Below are 19,204 nucleotides of genomic sequence, written 5' to 3'. Positions count from 1 at the left end.
GCTGCTGGCTCCGCCCCCGCCGCGTCCTGGCTCCGCCCCCAGCCCCGGCTCCACCCCCAGCCCTGACCCCGCCCCATCCCGGCGGGGGACACGAGCGGGGTTGGCGGCGCCACCTGCCGGCGACCAGCGCTAGCTCCTAAATAAAACCGTTACAGCTTTGAACGTGACACCCGCAAAAGGATTTGCAAGTGTTCATCACCTCCCTTAGGCTTCTCCTTAATCCTGGGAGGGAGAGAGAGAGGAACCGAATGAGCACACTTTACAGAGGGAAACAGCAGCCTAGAAAGGTTAGGGGACCATGGAAGAGCCTAAAGCCAATGTCATTTATTCATCATTCACTTATTCATGTAACAGTTTCATTCACCAGGTGTAATAAACATCAATAAGAGGGCCTGTTATGAGCCAGGCACTGTCCTAGGCTCTGGAGACACCAGGCTGGGTGAGACAAATATTGTTGCCTTCGTGGATCTTTATTTAGGGAGTTAAGCAATTGTGTAATTAATTATTAATTACAAAAGTAATAAATTGTAGCAAGTGAGAGGAGGGGCACATCATGGTATAATTTGAAAAGTCCAAAAATACTTCCTCGAGGGAGAAGCAAATGAGTTGATAACTAAGACAGAGCAGAAGTGAATGAAGAGAAAAGAGGGGAGAAGAATCCCAGGCAGAGAATTCAGGCACATGCAAAGATCCTGAGGTAGGATGGAGACGTGCCTCAGTACTCCTTTCCCCTCCTGCCGTGCCTTTATGGAGTATATAGAGCAGTTTGATTACCTCGGTTACATTCTGTTGTGTTGTACTAACTTTATTTTTCAAAAGTGAAAAGAGAAAGCATGGGCAGCCCGGGTGGCTCAGAGGTTTAGCACTGCCTTCGGCCCGGGGCGAGATCCTGGAGACCAGGGGTCGAGTCCAGCGACAGGCTTCCTGCGTGGAGCCAGCTTCTCCCTCTGCCTCTCTCTGTGTGTCTCTTGTGAATAAATAAATATTTTTTAAAAAAAGAAAAGAGAAATAAGATTGTTTAAAAGGTTAAAGGGAAGAAATAGGAAGAAGGGGAGAGAGATCCAAGTTAGACTTTTATTTTTTAAAGATTTCTATTTATTTATTCATGACAGACACAGAGAAAAGCAGAGACATAAGCAGAGGAAGAAGCAGGAGAAGCAGGCTCCCTGCCAGGAGCCCGATGTGGGAATCGATCCGGGATCCTGGGATCATGCCCTGGGTCAAAGACAGACACTCAACCACTGAGCCACCCAGACATCCTTGAAGGTTTATTTATTTATTCATAAGAGACACAGAGAGAGAGAGAGGCAGAGACACAGGCAGGGGGAGAAGCAGGCTCCCTGTGAGGAGCCTGATGCAGAACTCAATCCCAGGACCCTGGGATCACGACCTGAGCCAAAGGCAGATGCTTAACCACTGGGCCATTCAGGTGCCCCCAAGTTAGCCTTTTTAAAACACTTTGGGGCAGCCCGGGTGGCTCAGCTGTGTAGCGCTGCCTTCGGCCCAGGGCATGATCCTGGGGACCAGGGGTCGAGTCCCATGTCAGGCTTCCTGCGTGGAGCCTTGTTTCTCCCTCTGCCTGTGTCTCTGCCTCTCTCTCTCTGTGTCTCTCGTGAATAAATAAATAAAATCTTTTTTAAAAATAAAATAATAAAACACACTTTGTGGGACGCCTGGGTGGCTCAGTGGTTGAGCGCCTGCCTTCGGCCCAGGGCATGATCCTGGAGCCCTGGGATCGAGTCCCACATCGGGCTCCCTGCATGGAGCCTGCTTCTCTCTGCCTGCATCTCTGCCTCTCTCTATGTGTCTCTCATGAATAAACAAATAAAATATTTGAAAAACACATTTTTTATATATTTGGCTTTACAACCATGTAAATATCGTATATAATCATAAAACAAAAATTAAAATGTAAAGGTAGCTCAAAAAATGAAAATAAAACAAAGGAACTTCTGTATCCAGTTGGTAACAATAAAGAGATGAACACCTAGGGAACTTATTTTTAAAGATTTTATTTATTCATGAGAGGCACAGAGAAAGAGAGAGGCAGAGACACAGGCAGAGGGAGAAGCAGGCTCCCCATGGGAAGCCCGATGCAGGACTCGATCCCGGGTCTGGGGATCACACCCTGAGCCTAAGGCAGACGTTCAATAGCTGAGCCCCCAGGCATCCCTAATTTTTTTTTTTAATTTTCCTTTTTCTTGAGCTTATTTTTTTTAGTACTCTCATACGCCCAATGTGGGGCTTGAACTCACACCTGTGAAATCAAGAGTTGCATGCTCTGCCAACTGAGCCAGCCAGGTGCCCCTTTAGTGTATACTTCTTTTTCTTTCTTTTTTGTTTCAGTGTTTATTTCTCAAATATAAGCATTCTCTTCCACATATTCACAGTACCACCTTCAAAATCCGCAGGTAAATATTGATCCAATATTACCATGTAATTCCTAAATCTTAAAGTTTCTATAAAGTCCTTTAAAGCTCCAGCATTCATTCCAGAACACACTTTGTGTGTGTGTGTGTGTATATATATATATATACAAACTATCTATATTTTTATAGATTTATAAAGTATTTTATAAAAATTATTTATTTATATGTATTTTAAAGATTTTATTTATTCCTGAGAGACACAGAGAGAGAGAGGCAGAGACACAGGCAGAGGGAGAAGAAGGCTCCCTGAGGGGAGCCCAACGTGGGACTCGATCCCGGGACCCTGGGGTCATGACCTGACCCAACGGCAGATGCTCAACCACTGAGCCTCGCAGATGTTCCCTCTGTATATTTTTCTATTCCCAGTGTCATGTATGCTGCAATATTTATTCAATCTTTACTCGTCTTTCATGACCTTGATACTTTGGAAGAGCATGAGCTAGTTATTTTGTGGAAAGTTCCTCAATTTGTGTGTCTCTAATGTTTTGTCAGGATTTATGTGTTTGGAACGGGAACTGCAGAAGCAATAAAGTGTTCTCGGTGCCTATGTCGGGAAGCAGAGAATGCTGATTTCTTCCATCACTCCCTAGACCAGCCTGGTTAAAATGATGCGTGCCAGGTCTCCAGCCTGAGAGAGTATGTTACACTTGTCAATAGTGCTTTATGGGAAAATATTTTGAAATTAATTAAATATCTGGTTCCTCAACAAACCTTCAACCACTACATATATTATCCACTGATGACACATGACTGGATCGATTTTTTTTTTTTATGTTGTTTGTTGTTATTTCAGACAAATAGGGTTTTGTTTTTACTTAGGAGAATACTAGAGGAGGCTGGCTGCTGGCATTGGTTTGATCAAACAATGACTCTGAGAGTCTCTTGGCCTTTTCTCATGGTGGCGAGATGGCTGCTGCAGTTCCAGGTATCACATCCTCAATCGAGGCAGGGAGAAGGGAGTGGCATGGAGGTGTTAGCCAGGCCTGCCTTTTATCAGATAATGGTTGCCAAATAATGATTTTTCTGTATGTGCTAGCTCCACAAAATGTTCCAAGGTGGCTTCTTCTTGTATTTTTACCTGTCCCAGCTCTGGAAGCAACCATTTCTCCAAGGAGCCCCGGTTTTAAGGGGGAACGATATTTAAAAACCAAGATCTGGGTGCCAGGTGTCCTGACAGCTACCGTGGTATCAATTCTTACTTTTCTCATTGTAATATGTATGTATGTATGTATGTACCTATTTATAGATATTTATCTACCTGTGTATCTATCATCTACCCATCCATCCATCATCCATCCATCTTTAAAACCATGAGCGTACACCAATAGCCCTAATTCTTTTTTTTAATAGCCCTAATTCTAATCCAACACCAAAATTTACTCCAGACACTTCATGTGTTTCTAACCTTCCTTCTCTGACTCCCAGGATCCCAAATACATTTACTCATTTTTCTGCTTCCCCCACCCCTGCCATGTGAACCCTAACTCCTAGATACACTGATCAAGACTCAGCCCCAGACATATACATCCTACTCAATTCCATACCCATTGAGCACACTGATTGGAAGCTTGGCCCCCAAAAAGGAGTTAAATTCATGCATTTTAAGTAAAAAAACAATCAGTCACTTTTGAAGGCTTCTTGGAAATCAACTCAAAAGCCTGAAAAATTAGGAAATTCGGACATTAACAAGAAAGGGAAAAAATTAAGTATTTATGCTGACCTTTACAATCTGTACCTGAGGGTAAGCACATAGATGAAGGGAAATTTCTCTTTATTCCAGAAATAAATGCAGGAGGCCAGATTTTGAATACAACCGTTTTGTAACCACTAATGGATTGTGAATCTAGGTGATGCTTTGCAGCAGCTACAAAGCATCACAAATAAGAGACACGCTGCCACCATCTGCCTCCCGGTATGTGCACACATCACCTACAAAGCACTCAGCCCTAAATATGACCAACCTCTAGATCTAACTATTCATTTACAGGAAATGCAGGGGACAAAGGCACATGGTGAATAACACCATAGGTCCATAAAGATAAAATGCAGATTGGTGGTTGCCAGGGACAGGGGAAGGGGAAATGGGCAGTAACTTTAATGGGTATGGGGGTTTCTTTTTGGAATGGTGATAAAAATCCCTAATTATAGTGTGGTGTTTTCACAACCCTATGCATGTCCTAGAAACCACTAGATATACATTTTAAAATGACTAAAATGGCGAATTTTATGTTCTGTGAATTTTATCTCAAATTTTTAAAAAGCAAAAAGGGAGAGACCATAGGGATGCCATTGGCAAAATGCTGACGGAACTACAACACAGATAACCCTCTCCCCCTCCCTTCTTTCATTTTTATCTATTTTTTTTAAAGATTTTATTTATTTATTCATGAGACACACACACACACACAGAGGCAGAGACACAGGCAGAGGGAGAAGTAGGGTCCACGCAGGGAACCTGATGTGGGACTCGATCCTGGGATTCTAGGATCATGCCCTGGGCCGAAGAAAGGTGCTAAACCGCTGAGCCACCAGGGATCCCCCTTCTTTCATTTTTAGAGAGGGAGGGGGTAGAGGCAGAGAGAGAGAATCTCAAGCAGGCTCCATGCTGAGAGTGGAGCCCAACATGGGGCTGGATCTCATGACCCCGAGATCATGACCTGAGCCAAAACCAAGAGTCAGATGCTTAACTTACTGAGCCATCTAGGTGCCCCACAAATGATCCATTTCTTTAAACAGAAAGAGGGGGGCAAGAAAAATAAGAGATAAAAGAAGAATCTATAGGGACTGAGGAGACACATGAACCAACTGGAACGGGGTTTGGATACTGATTCAAACAAATCAATAGAAAATTTCAAGATTAAAAAAAAAAGAAAATTTAAAGATAATCAGCGCTTAGGGTAGTTGGGTGGCTCAGTGGTTGTGTCTGCCTTCAGCTCAGGTCATGATCCTGGGGTCCTGAGATCGAGGCCTGCATCGGGATCCCTGCAGGGAGCTCTGCTTCCCCTCTGCCTATGTCTCTGCCTCTCTCTCAATCTGTGTGTGTCTCATGAATAAATAAATATTTTTTAAAAAAGGATAATCAGGGATCCCTGGGTGGCACAGCGGTTTGGCGCCTGCCTTTGGCCCAGGGCGCGATCCTGGAGACCCGGGATTGAATCCCACGTCGGGCTCCCGGTGCATGGAGCCTGCTTCTCCCTCTGCCTGTGTCTCTGCCTCTCTCTCTATCTCTCTGTGACTATCATAAATAAAAAAAAAAAAAAAAAAAAAGGATAATCAGTGCTTAGATATTCGATGATATTAAGAAATTACTACTCATCTCTTTAGGCATAATAGTATTAAGGTTGTGTTATCAAAATAAGTCTTTGTATTTTAGAGATATATACTGAAACATTTAGGGGGGGAAGATGTCTAAGATTTGCACACAGGAAAGAATGGGGTGAAACCAGATTGGCTGAAGTCGGGTGGTGGGCATATGGGAGTTCATTAGACTATGCTCTCCACTTTTTTTTTTTTTTTTTAAGATTTTATTTATGCATGAGAGACACACAGAGAGAGGCAGAGACATAGGCAGAGGGACAAGCAGATGGGATCCTGCCCATTACAGGACAGGATCCCAGGACCCTGGGAACATGCTCTGAGCCTAAGGCAGATGCTCAACCACTGAGCCACCCAACCATTCCTCTCCACTGTTAAATAACATAATTTATTTAGGTTAACACAGTGCCTTGAAAAATTAATCACAGAATTACCATATGACCCAGCAATTCCATTTCTGGCTATCTACCCAAAAGAATTGAAAGCTGGGATCTGCTCGCATATCATACACCCGTGTTCACAGCAGTGTTATCCACAATGGCCAACGAGTGGAAGCAACCCAAGTGTCCATCGATGGATGAATGGATAAACAAGAAGTGGGATATCCATACAATGGACTATTATTCAGCCTTTTATTAGGAAATTCTAACACCTGCTACAACATGGATGAACCTTGGAAGACATTATACTAAGTAAAATAAGCCAGTCACAAAAGAACAAATACCGTATGATTCCATTTACAGGAAGTCCCTAAGAGGAGTCAAATTCACAGACAGGAAGCAGACGGTGGGAGCCAGGGGCTGGGGAGTCAGCGTTTCATGGGGACAGGGTCTCAGTTGGTTGTGCAAGATGAAGGGTTCTGGAGGCAGATGGTGGGGATGGCTGCTTAATGCTGAATGTACTTAATGCCCCTGAGCTGTGCACTGGAAAATAGTCAAGACGGCCAATCTGATGTTGTGTATTTTACCATTAAAAAAAACAAACAAAAAAAAGGCTTAAGAGCAGTGCCTGGCACTGAGCGAACATGCTGGGATTAATTTACTGAAATCAGAGTAACCGAAATAGCAACACTGGACTGTGACCCCCGAGGGGACAGTGTTGTCAGTCTTGTTCCCTGGTATGAGCCTTGTACCTGACCAGTCCACAGAGGCTCAGATTTGATCCTTGGGCTACCCAAAACCCTCCAGGGTGCCTCATTACTTCACTCGGCCTGCCTGATGCTGCTGCCCACCCTCTGCCCTCCCCATGCCCACCAGCCCAAATCCAGATTCAGCACCCCCAGGGTCTGGGTAAATGGCTCCTGGAGTGTATGTGGCCCCATCAGATCCCCTGCTATCCTGTTGCTGGCCTTGGCTCGGGGTGCTCCCTGGCCTGGAGCACACACCCTGGCTAACTCCAATTCCCCTACAGGAACAGCCCCCTGTGCCTCAGGGCTCTTCTGGAAGGGCTGTCTGGGTTTGCCCAGCTCTCCAGGCAGGACAGCCAAAGCCTGAAGTTGGGAGAAAGCAGACCCCTGTCTCTGGTGGGTCTTCTAGGGGTCAAGGGCGTTAAGTGGCTTCAGTCAGAGGGTAGAGCATCTGGAACAGCTGCAGGCACTCAGGTGAGAGGGGACACAGTGGGTCACACGGTCAGTGCAGGGATGGGATTGTGGGGATAGCGACATTCCCTCCATAGTAGGAAACGGCTCTGCCCACATGGACCAGGGGAGAAGCTGGATCCTGGGGAGAGGCAGAGGAACTCCAGGCCACCTGCCTCCCCTCTGTCACCAGCATCCTTCCACTGGGCCCTTCCCAAAGGTCAGTCCAGGATGGGGAGAGCAGGGGTGGCGCTGGCACCAACATCCCCTGGATGAGCCCCTGGAGGCAGCTGTGGGCAGCAGATGGAAGTGAGGACAGTCCAACCCCAGGGCCAGGAATGGGGAGCAGTGGGCTGGGAAGAAGCTGAATACATCCCCCAGCCACAGGGGCAGCTTAGAGAGGATACCCCCCACCACCACCAGGCCAAGGGCCCTGTGGTCAGCTCGTGGGCCTCTGCACTGTCCTGGGTGGCACTTGGGCCTGGTCTTCCAGCTCCCTGTGGCAGCGGGACATGCGCTGCGAGGAGCCCCGGCCCCAGGCGTGGCCTCCTGGCAGAGAAAATGAAGACAAAGGCGCAGTGGCAGGTTTCTGTACAGGAAGTCGGATTATACATTTTAGTAACGGGCGGAAGAAATGAGGCATCGGGGCAACAGTGCAGGGGCCACAGGGAGAATAAGAGATCGAGAGCTGGGGTTTGGCGTCAATCTTACAAAGTGTATAAAGAATCTGTGTTTCTCTACAATAACAAAAAAACCAAAGGCTACAAGAGCGGTTGTATATACAAAACACGGAGATATTGCTTCACTTGCAAACAGGTTCCTGACCAGACAGGAGACAAGACAGAGGGGAGCACAGGGAGGGAGGGCCGGAGAGCGCGCTGCGTGCAAAAGGAAGGGGAGGGGGGAGAGGGGTCTTCTCCCAGCATAAATCTACAGGCAGGAGCTGGAGTCGCGCACACACGGGAGAGGTCGAAGGCGTGTATCGCTGCTGGCTGTGCGTGGGGGAACGGGGGTGCCGAGAGCCAAGAGTGTCCGCCGGCCCTGGCCCCCTGGCGCCTTGCTCTTCGAGCTGATGCTCAGAACGGGGTTCTGGGTGGGGATCGGGGGCCAGTTGTCGGGCCAACTGGCCGCAGAGGGAGGGAGGTGATCGCTCCCTGGAGTCTGCCGTGGAAAATTGGAGAAGCCTGCTCGGTGTGCCCATCCTCCTTGCCTCTGGCTGGCCCTGTCCGTCCTGCCACCCTCCCCGACCCGCCGCGATGCACACTGGGACCCAAGAAGATCAGGTGCAGCAACCCGGGCTTCTAGCTTTCCTTGAGCAGGACAGCGGGTACCACTTGACTCCTGTTCTTCCCAGGCCCTGGCCAGCCATGCGGAGCTCGATGGGAGGGCAGGAGCCAGTCACAGAGGGACAGAGAGGGTGGGGCAAGGGAGCACAGAGAGGTGAGGGGCGGGCAGAGGACGAGGACGTGCACGCACGCTCGGACGAGGCGCGGGGCGGTCACAGGTTCTGGCAGCACTGCAGCTTGTTGGGTTTCTGTCCGTCGGTGGTGGGCGGCACGCTGATGTCCACCACGTTGTTGCCAGGGGACTCGTCATGGGCTGCGCGGTCTGCGATCTGCTTCTGTGACACAATGCGGTAGATCTCTGCAGGTGGGGGAACGTGGGGTGAGTGCGTTGCGTGGTCGCCCACAATGACTGTCCCCCTGTGGGGCTCATCTGGACCTCCTGCCCTCCGGGGAGCAGCCCCAAGGCTGAGTTCAAAACCCCTCTCAAAGGCCCCGACTGTGCCCCCATCATGGCAGGGCAGGGGGAGACAGGCTCCCACCGGTCACCCAATGCTGACTGTGTGCTCAGCAAGAACGGGACCCGTGTCTGGTCACAGATGTACCCCCGGCCTGGCCTCTTGTCCTATATGATCAGAGGCCCCCTCCTCCCAGAATAAGCACCCAGGGGCCTCGGGGCCCAGTGTCCCCCTGGCTAACCGAGCTGGCTGCTCTCTGGTGGAGCCATAGCAGAGGGGTCCTGCAGAAGCTGGGTGGAAGGGGTCTCTACGTCCTGAGTGCCAGCAGGGCCAGGATCTGGCCTGATCCCTAAAGCACGCCACATCTGTCCCGTGTCCAGACCGACTTGCAGGTTTAAAGACTAAAGCTTCTCCGGCTGTGCTCTGGAGCATGCAGAGTGGCTGGTGCCCTTCCCAGGCCCCCCCACGATGGGCATATTGGGGTTACTATGGCCCCAGCCAGGCCCTGTGACCACCTGTGAGGATGTTCTTGAAAGCTTCCTCTACGTTGGTGGAATCCAAGGCTGAGGTCTCAATGAAAGACAAGTTGTTCTTTTCTGGAACAAAAAGAATATGGCCCAGGTGAGCAGTGGTGGAGCAGGGGGGCGCTGCCCTGCATCCTCTCAGGGACCCTGCTTGCCTGCCCACTTGCCTGGCCCATGAAATGAATGGTTGGGGCCAAAGGGATAGGATCGAGATGACCACACCTCAGGAAGGGGTAGCTGATACCGAGGCCATAGCCAAGACAGAGAAGACGACAGGGGTCTGGGGGGCAGGGCAGCTGCCCGCCTTCCAGATGTTTCTCTGACGCCTCAGTCACCATCTCGCTTTGGGGAATGTGGCCCCGGGGAGGCCTGGGCAGGCCCCCTGGCCACACCTGCTCCAGCCCAGCTTGACTAACCGGCAAAGGCCCGGGCCTCGTCAGTGGGCACGGCCCGCAGGTGGCGAAGGTCACTCTTGTTGCCCACCAGCATGATGACGATGTTGCTGTCGGCGTGGTCCCGCAGCTCCTTCAGCCAGCGCTCCACGTTCTCATAGGTCAGGTGCTTGGCGATGTCATACACGAGCAGTGCGCCCACTGCACCGCGGTAGTACCTGTGGGGGCAGGGCGTGAGCCGGCTGCCAGGGCCCCCCACGACCCCCTAGCCCGGGCTCTGTGGGCAGCAGCCCCTAGGCCCCCACACACAGAGCAGGAGGCACAGGGCCCGCTCAAGGGGTGGCCACTGCAGCTTCGAGGGAGACAGGTGTGTCCTGAGGTTCTGGCTCTGCTCCCCAGGTTCAGCTCAGGAATACGGAGCCAGAGGAAGAAGTCTGGGACCTGGGGTCAGAAGACACTCATAAAAAGGAAGGAGAGAGCCACTGCTGGGCACAACCTCTGATGCCCACCGTGGCTCAGCCAGCCTGACCACCAAGGAGACAGATGGCCACATGTCCACCCCGAAGGATTAGGGACATGAGAAGGTGACCAGGCTTTGGTGGAGGGAGTCCCAAGGACACAACTGGCTGAGGACCACAGAGAGGTGACCCTCACCGTGCGGCCAGCATCCAGAGAGATCAGAGCCTCAGGGGACTCCAGGGGTCAGAGGGAGCAAAGGACATGGCTACCCTAGGGTCACAGTGTGGCCAACACTGGGTATTGGTCTCCCCAACGGTCCCACAGTTCCTGGAGGTCCTGTCCCACCACCCTGGGCTGCCCGCTGTGCAGAGGTGTGCTCTCCCCTTCTCCCGCCCAACTCCTACCCATCCTTCAAGGCCCACCAGCCCACCACCGTGGCTGCCTGCATCTCCCCAGCCCCGGCACTCACGCGGAGGTGATGGCACGGTAGCGCTCCTGCCCGGCGGTGTCCCAGATCTGCGCCTTGATGGTCTTGCCGTCCACCTGGATGCTGCGGGTGGCGAATTCCACGCCGATGGTGCTCTTGCTCTCCAGGTTGAATTCGTTGCGGGTGAAGCGTGATAGCAGGTTGCTCTTCCCCACGCCCGAGTCCCCAATGAGCACCACTTTGGGGGGCAGGAGGGACATAGGTGAGACTCTGCAGGCCAGCTTCCCCGAGCCAAGGCCCAGACACCACCCATGTGCACCCGCAGGACTGTCAGGGGCACTGGGTGCTGCACAAACTTGAAAGTCAATGTCAGAGCAGTTGGAGCCATCCTGGAGCCCAAGGCACCACATTCCCTGGTGCAGAAGCAAACAGGGGCTCAGGACTTCTGCAAACACAGCCACTGTGGGTGGCGTAACACCCCAGCTGTCTCCGGTCCTTCGGAGCAGGGCTGCCCCCACTGCGAGGGCCGGACCCAGACATCTCAGCAGGTATGTCTTAACCTCTCTGGGCTGCCTTTTCTGCAAGAGGGGGACTCAAGGAGAAATGGCAGGATCAGAACTCCACAAGCACCCAGCATGCTAAGACAGGCCGGGGAGTGGTCATGACCAGTGTTCTTCCAGGTTCTTACCAGAAGGGCCGGTCTCCAGAGCTCTAAGTAACAGGAAATGAGGAGTCTCGCCCCCACGCCCACCCTCACGGGGAGCTGCTATAAGCAATCCCACATGCAGCCGTGGCACAGTCGGAGCTGGCTCATGCGGAACAGGAATGTGCCCTCTAGACGCAGCCATGAAGGCACAGAGCCTGCCACCCTGACGCCCCCAGAGCCAGCCCTTCCTGCAGAGACATCCGGAGCACGAGTCCTGAGCACAGCAGAGCAGGCCCCTCCAGCCTCTCCCGGTATACTTCTCTCTAACAAGGTTCCTGCCCCAGCCAGAGAAGCATTGTCCCAAGGGGCCAAGGCTCCCCAGGCTCTGTGGCAGGGCCACGTGAGACGCTCCAGGAGAAGTGTGAGCCCAAGAGGCTGTCCCTGGACCCGAGACACACTGCGTGTCATGTCTGTGTTCGCACGGTGTGTGGGCCCCGCTGGCACCCCCGGGGTGATGTGCAACGCAGAAGAAACAACACACGGCGTCTGTCCAGACACGCCAGAGAGACCACATGGATCCCCCACATGTGGATCTTGGGCTCTGGCACCCAGGGTGGGTCTGTCCAATGGGAAGACATGGGGGCTGTAGGCGTGGTCACCCACAGCACCAGTAAAAAGCTCTTCCTCGAATGGAGATGTGCATGCCCCAATTCCCACGGCCTCTGACCGCCTTCGCCGCCCCCACCCTGGTCCACACCAGCCGCCGGCCGCGTCCTTGCGGTTACTCACAGCCAACCAGCAGGCTGTTTTCCCGGAGGCCACCAGAGGGCGGCCCTGGGCACCCCAGCAGGTCCCACCGCTGCTCCGCCCACAGCCCTCCCAGAGGGCGAAGTGCAAATGCACCCGCAGGCCCCGGCAGGGCCCTCCCCACGCTCCCCCTCGCCCCCCCCCCCCCCCCCCCGCCCACTCTGCTGCGGCCACTGGGCCTCCTCGCCGGGCCTGGGAGATACCCAGGGGCGCCTGCGCTCCGCTGGGCCCGTTCTTCCCGGGTACCCGCCCGGTGCCTGCCCTCCCCGCCGTGCGCTCCCGCAGAAAGCCTAGCCCCCCCCCCCGCCCCCCCGCCCCCCGCCAGCCTTGACTTCTTTGTTTTCTGGCCATCCCGCCACGAGGGCGAGGGGCTCAGGCAATCGGATTCCCTGCGGCGGCCCGGGACCTGGTGCAGTTCCCCGCACACAGGAAGCATCCGATCAACGTCTGCTGGAAGAACAAATGCCAAAGTGACTGGTGCAGCCTCCCAGGCCCACCTGCCTTCACACCAGGGAGCCGCCCGGGTTACCCTCCTCAGGTGACCGGGGAGGAGCGGGCAGGCGAGGCCACCCCCAGGCCCCCGCACCCTCTCTGGGCTGGCTGCCTTAGAGCCAAGAAGGCTGAGAACAAGAAGAATGTCTAAGGAGCCTGTCCCAAGAAAGCTCTCGATGGGCACCGTGTCACGTGAGTCGCAGGTGACCTTTATGGGTTAGAAAGCAGGCGAATCCCAAGCACAAGGCACAATAGCGTGCCTATTCACAGGCTCGCTCCGACCTCCTAGCCATGCTCACCAGACAGTGACTTGCCCAGGGCCACCTGGCTGGAAAGTTGTCCATCAGGATTTGAACCCATGCCTTCTGCGTCCAGGGCTGAACTCAGGGATCTGGGTGCAGCCTCCTCCTTTCCCACCATCTGGGGCACCCTGGCCCTGAGTAGCTGGCAAACTCCTGCTCATCCTTCAAAACCCCTCAAGTCAGGCCTCTCCGCTCTCCTCAAACCACCATGTGGCCCGGCCTCTGTGACCTGCGATAACAAGGCGTGTTTTCTGGTGACACCAGGTGAGCAATGGAAGACTGCGAGCTGACCTCAGAGAAAGGTGGAAAGAGGTGATGGACACGGGTCTGTGGCCCTCAACCATGCTGTGGGGCCCACCACCCACACCCCCAACGCCTCACCTCCTTCCCACGGGGCCAGGGGAACCTGGCCAGGGCTGGAGAGGTTTGCTCACAATTCTTACACCCTCAGGAACAGAGCAGGAAATGAGCCAAGGGTCCCTTCTGGGCCCTGTCCTGTGGCCCCTCCAGCCCCTCCGGCCCTTCCCAGCCTCTAGCCTCAGGCAGCATCAACTCTGCCCTGGCCTAGCCAACAATCTCCTCAGCACCTCGGGCCAGGCCCAGCCCTGAAGGCTTTGTGGCTGCCTTCTCTGGGCCACCCCAGGAGCAAATGCTTATACAGTTGGGGACACTCAGCCCAGAATGCCCAAGTTGCTGGCCCCGCGTAACCCAGTGAGAAAGTGGAGGCCAGAGCAAGATGAGAGCCACCAGCCACTGCCCAGATGAACGGTGGGAAGGCCGGGCTGCTTGGACCCTCCCGGCACACGGCGCCCGACGCAGAGAGGTGGCCAGTGGGGCAGCGGCCAGGCTGGCCCCCCGTGCAGGCTAGGAATGAGAACAGCATTGTCCAAGGCACAAGTGACCCGTTGTCTTGGGGAAATAAAGGGCCCTTGAGGACACAGCCCATAGAATTTCCACAGAAGTTGGTGGCCTCACTGGCTGGGAAACGGCCCCAATGGATGTGCCACTTGGCTGGCAGAGAAGGCGAATGTAGTTGGCAAAAACGAAGAGCTGGCACCTCTTGGAGCCCTGGGTCCTCTGACCTGCCCATGACAGTGTGGAACCCCTGGGCCCCACACTCTGACACCCAAGTGGGCTGTATGGCCATCTGGGTGGGGGGCTGGCTTCCCTACCCCAGGCAGAGCAGGACCCTGTTTCTCCTCCAGGAAGCCAAGCCTTGACCACCCCAGGCCCCAGGGACCGGCACTTGAATGGAGCAGGGGACAGAGAGGCGCCCAGTGCCGGGGCACAGGCAAGGCCACCATTTGCCAGTGGAGGAAGATGCTGTGCTCAGGTCCTTACCAGTGGGTCTGGTGGGGCCCGGTGCAGGCTGGAGAGCCAGGAGGGTGAGCACTGGGGCTGGCCTGCTTCCTGGGGGCTGGCTGCTACTCTCGCCTCGCCCCCTTTCCCAAAAGGACAGTGGCACTGGGGAGGACAAAGCCCAGTGCACAAGGCCCTGGGTGACCACGGCAGCTCCCCGCTCCAACCCACATCCTCGTAGGCAGGATGAGTGGCTGGGGGAGCTCTCGGGAGTCCTTGGTGTCCCTTTGGACACAGCTGCTCCCACTGTGGATCCTGCAGCCTGGGCCACACCAGAGGTCAGGGGTGCCCCCAGGGGCTGATCTGTAGGCTGGGGAAATGGCCCATGGCTGACAGGATAAAATGTTAGCAGGAGGAACGTGAGGATCTATAATTAGGTACAAATAAACAACCTTTCTCCTGGGAGAGGCGGGGGAATGTGCAGGCAGGAACACAAACAGCATGTGGGGAAAGCACCCCGGGGGGATCTGTTGGCCTTGGTCTCAGAGGTCAGGGGAGCCAACGTGTGATGTGGCTGCCAAAATAACCAAGGCAGTGGCGGGAGAGCTAAAAGGAGGGCAGTCCGTGTCCCGAGGGAGAAGTGCCAAGGGAAGGCCACGGGGGTTCTCAGGAGGGTCTGGGGGACAGACCACGCCTCTATCTAACACTGTCTACCAGTGGCAGGTGATGTGTCCCTAGTGGCTTGCCTACCTGCTGGCTTCTTTCCTTCCTTATGTGCCAGACCCACAGAGTTTCCTTTTCCTGTTTGAGTAAAAAACTGAGGGGATTTCAGGAGAAATATGCGCAGATAGCACGGAGACCGCCAACAAGACATACGTGTAAACAGGAGGTCTCAGATGACCGCAGTCTGGGAAACACGGCCCTTGCGGGCTCCACTTTCACTCCTAACCCTGCCTGAGAAGGTCAGCAGGACACCTGCTGACTGAGAAAAGGAGGCTAGTGGGGGAGGGCAGCAGGGCAGGCAGCTCCTAACACCCCCACCCCCCCACCGTGCCAGTTGCTGCCACCGAAGCCAGATCTGTGCTTCCAGGAAGTGGACTCTGGAGATGAGTCCCAGGAAGCACACAGCCGCTCCATTGCCCCTGACCCAGTAACTGTACTTCTGGGAACATACTTCAAGGAAATAACCCAAAGGGCAAAAAGATGACTAGTGCAAACACTCGAGCTGGGTTATTTATATCAGCAGGCGGCTGAAAATAACAAGGGGGAAATGGCCATAGAAAGCTGGAGGTGACTACTGGGGGAAATGCCTCTGGCCCTGGCAGTCCACATTCAGGGGGGGACCCAACCGGGACCTGGGGAACGGCTGCCTCTGGCCCCAGCTGCAGCAGGATGGAGTCCTGGCCACCTGTGGCCAGTCCCCAAAGCCCGGGCAGAGCTTCCCCCGGCTCTCATGTGACACCCCAGAGTGCTGTGGGCATCAGGGCCTTGGCCTGATACCTGCTGACCACACAGCTTCACCTGCCAGTGACATATGAGCCTGCATGCAGCTCCCCAGGCCCATGATGCTGCGTGACAACTCTGGGCCTCTGTGTAGGCACTCTGCCAGCCCAGAAGCCTTTCACCACATGGACATCCCAGGTAGGGAGCGCGCCACCCCACTCTCCACATCCCCAAGGCCCCCAGGCTTCCAGCCCCAGCATGCGGGAGGACACCACAGACACGATGGTCAGTGATGAACATGGACTGCGCTCCCAGGGGCAGTCAGGTTTCCCCAGTGAAGGGACGGTGCCAACAGCTGGTGTGAGAGCAGACCCTCACACTGCAGGCAGGAGGCAAAGGTGCCTCAAGCGGGCCTAGGGTTAGCTTTCATGGGCAACCACTGTCAGCCAGGGAGCCCAGAACAGACCGCCCGGGACCTGGCCAAAGCCCAGGTTGGCACAGGAGGCACTGTGAGGTCAGTGACTTTTTTTTTCTTTTTTTTTTTTTTTAGATTTTATTTTGAAGTAATCTCTACACGCAAACTGGGGCTTGAACTTGCAACCCAGAGATCAAGAATTGCGTGCTCTGCAGACTGAACCGGCCGGGCGCCCCCAAAGCCTGTGACTCAAGTCAGGCCACAACCCCAGCGATTGGAGGAGTCTCCCCAGCTCCAGCCGCAGGGTGAGGGAGCTGGGCCAGCAGCAGTTGCCTGACCTGCCAGAGCCGCACTGGAGGCTCCTAGAGCCCTCTGTCCCTTGGGCAGGGACGATCCTGCAGCAGGTTGGCCGAAGCCTGGCCCATGGGGACGCAGGTGCGGGGGGAGGTGGTCTGCCAGGCTAAAGCCCACGGCTGACCTGGGTTCAAATCCTGCTCCAGCATTTTTCAAATGTGCCCTGTCTCTCTGGGTCTCAGTTTCCGGATCCACAGGGAAAAGAAGGTCGCTATTATCCCCTGAGCCCAGCACACACACTCCTCCCCCCACGCCAGGCGCCCCTCCGCACAGTTCTGGGTCAGCCTCCCAATCCAGGGTCCCCCCCCATCACACATCTCAGCCCCTCGCATCCTCTCGCTCTCCGGGCCCCGCCCCCAGGCGAGCTGCCACCAATCAGAACAGGCTCCTCCCACTCTGCGAGAGCCCCACCCCGCGCGCCCAGTCCCAGCCCACTTCTTGGACACGCCCTCCGCGCCTTAGCCACGCCTCCTGAGGCCCCGCCCCCAGCACGGAGGCCGCTTGTTACCCAGCCCGGCCCGCCAAATGCAGGGGAGGCCCCGCCCCCCGGAGGCTCCGCCCCTAACGGCCTCTCCCACCGCCTGGGGCCCCACCCCCTCCGGGCCCCGGCCCCGCCTCGGCGCATCCAGGGCCCCCAGGCCTCCCGAGGCCGCCCGCTCCGCACGGCCGCGCACTCCAGCCCAAAGCTGGCCGAGCCCGAACTGCCCCGGCCTTCCCGGCTGCCTAACCGCCGGGCCCCAAGACTCGGGCTCCGGCCTGGGCCCAGCGGCCTGGAGCGCAGCCTCAGCCCGCCCGCCCGCTGCCTCGCCGCCATCCCCTCGCCCGTCTGTGTCCCACCGACCGCACCTTTGAATAGGTAGTCGTACTCGTCGTCCCGGGTCCCCATTGTCCTGGCGCTTCCGGCGGGATCGGCGACTCCGCAGCCCCACCACAAACACCCGACGGGGGCGGAGCCGGCGCCGCACAGAGCGGCGGCTGGATCACCAATCAGAGGCGGGTGGCGTAGCGACGGGCACCCAGGGCAGCCAATCACAGGCGGAAGCAGAGCCTCAGGGGTGGGCGCGGCCTGGGACCCACCCTCCTCGCCTTCGGTCTCCTGGAGAAAGGCGGAAGGAATGCGGACCTTTCTGAAGTGACGGCCGCGTCAGCCTATCAGAGGCGGACTCTGGAAGGCGGGGCGGAAGACTGCAAGAATGAAACAGATTGATGGCACGGGGAACCAATGAGAGGCTTGATTCAGGCGGTCCGGGAGTACCAGAGGACCTGTCCGGGAAGGGAAATGGGGCTACGTCCAGGTGATGTTACGCTATTTAACGTCCCGATGACGTCATAGGTCAACGGGCGCTGCTCTGCTTTCCCCCCTCGCCGCCGCCTCCTCTCACCCACCTTAAAAGACCGTTTACAGGCCTTTGGGGGGATTGGTTGGGTTTTCATCACTATATTTGAGTCATTAAGATACCCCTCTACCTCAATTTCCCCCCGCTGCAGGATAGGAGAAACTAAACTTGATGAAATCTTTGGAGGCTAACTGGATTATCAACCTAAAGACAAACCAAATCAACTTTCTGCTCTCTGTCGTTAAGTCTTTTTTTTTTTTTTTTTTAAAGATTTTATTTATTCACGAGAGACACACAGAGAGAGGCAGAGAGAAAAGCAGGCTCCATGCAGGGAGCCCGACGTGGGACTCAATCCCGGGACTCCAGGATCACACCCTGGGCTGAAGGCAGGCACCAAACCACTGAGCCACCCAGGGATCCCCTGCCATTAAGTATTTAACAAATATTTATAAAGCCCTTCCTGCACCTCAGGCCTCTGCAGCACGATGCCCCCTTCTGTATCCCCTTGCCCTGTTTTATCCCATCTCCCGCCCCGGAGGATTTATCACTACCTGACAGACTGTATATTTGTGGGGGCACCTGCCTGGCTCACTTGGTGGAGCAAGTGACCCTTGACCTCTGGGCCGTGAGTTCTGGCCCCACTTGGGCCCAGAGCGTATTTAAAAAAAAAAACAAAAACAAAAAAAAACTTCTTTCTTGACCCATTCATGTCTTTAGTGCCCTGCCAACAGAACACAAGACCCATGAAGGCAAGAAGGACACTGTCTGTCACTGCTGGTGCTGTGACCCCAGCGCTTAGCAACTATTTGATGGGTGATGAATAATGTAATCACTTTAACTATAATTGCAATTATTATAATTGCTTCGTGGACCTCACCCCTGTGTTTTCCAACAGGCATCCAAGACACTAATTTGGCCTCTTTTCCCGCATCCACTCCTCCTCCTGTGACTCCATGTCCCCACACTACCCTCCACCTCTGTTTCCCCCACTGCCCATCTCGGCCAGAGGTCATGGACTCCTCTCTCTTCAGCTTTTAGCCTCCTGCTTTTCCTGCCCTTCTTTCCTTCAGTTGTCTTGCTGTGTTCCTCCTCCATCCTACATTTCTGATCACTACTCACCCCCCATCCCCACCACCTCAATCCTGGCCCCATCATCACTCCCTGGACCTGAGCTGTTGTCTGTCCCTAGATCTCCCTGCCCTGCCCGCACCCCACACAGTATGCTCTTTCCATTGCTTGCGGTCAG

General features: G+C 54.8%; 1 protein-coding gene across 1 annotated transcript; it reads right to left on the bottom strand.

Moving 5' to 3' along the window:
- Window positions 1-6,362: 6,362 nt before the first annotated feature.
- Window positions 6,363-17,762, bottom strand: RAB11B (RAB11B, member RAS oncogene family). The gene is made up of 5 exons (XM_025985654.2): window positions 17,468-17,762; window positions 10,906-11,101; window positions 10,002-10,195; window positions 9,577-9,657; window positions 6,363-8,964 (listed from the first exon to the last, which is right to left on the bottom strand). The coding sequence occupies exons 1-5, from the start codon at window positions 17,505-17,507 to the stop codon at window positions 8,819-8,821; spliced, it is 657 nt and encodes a 218-aa protein (XP_025841439.1). The 5' UTR covers window positions 17,508-17,762; the 3' UTR covers window positions 6,363-8,818.
- Between the last annotated feature and the right edge of the window lie 1,442 nt (window positions 17,763-19,204).

This window comes from Vulpes vulpes, chromosome 9 (assembly GCF_048418805.1).
Source record: "Vulpes vulpes isolate BD-2025 chromosome 9, VulVul3, whole genome shotgun sequence".
NCBI classification, from domain to species: domain Eukaryota; kingdom Metazoa; phylum Chordata; class Mammalia; order Carnivora; family Canidae; genus Vulpes; species Vulpes vulpes.
The sequence above is the reverse complement of the archived record's forward strand: the minus strand, read 5'-3'. Positions and strand labels throughout refer to the sequence as shown.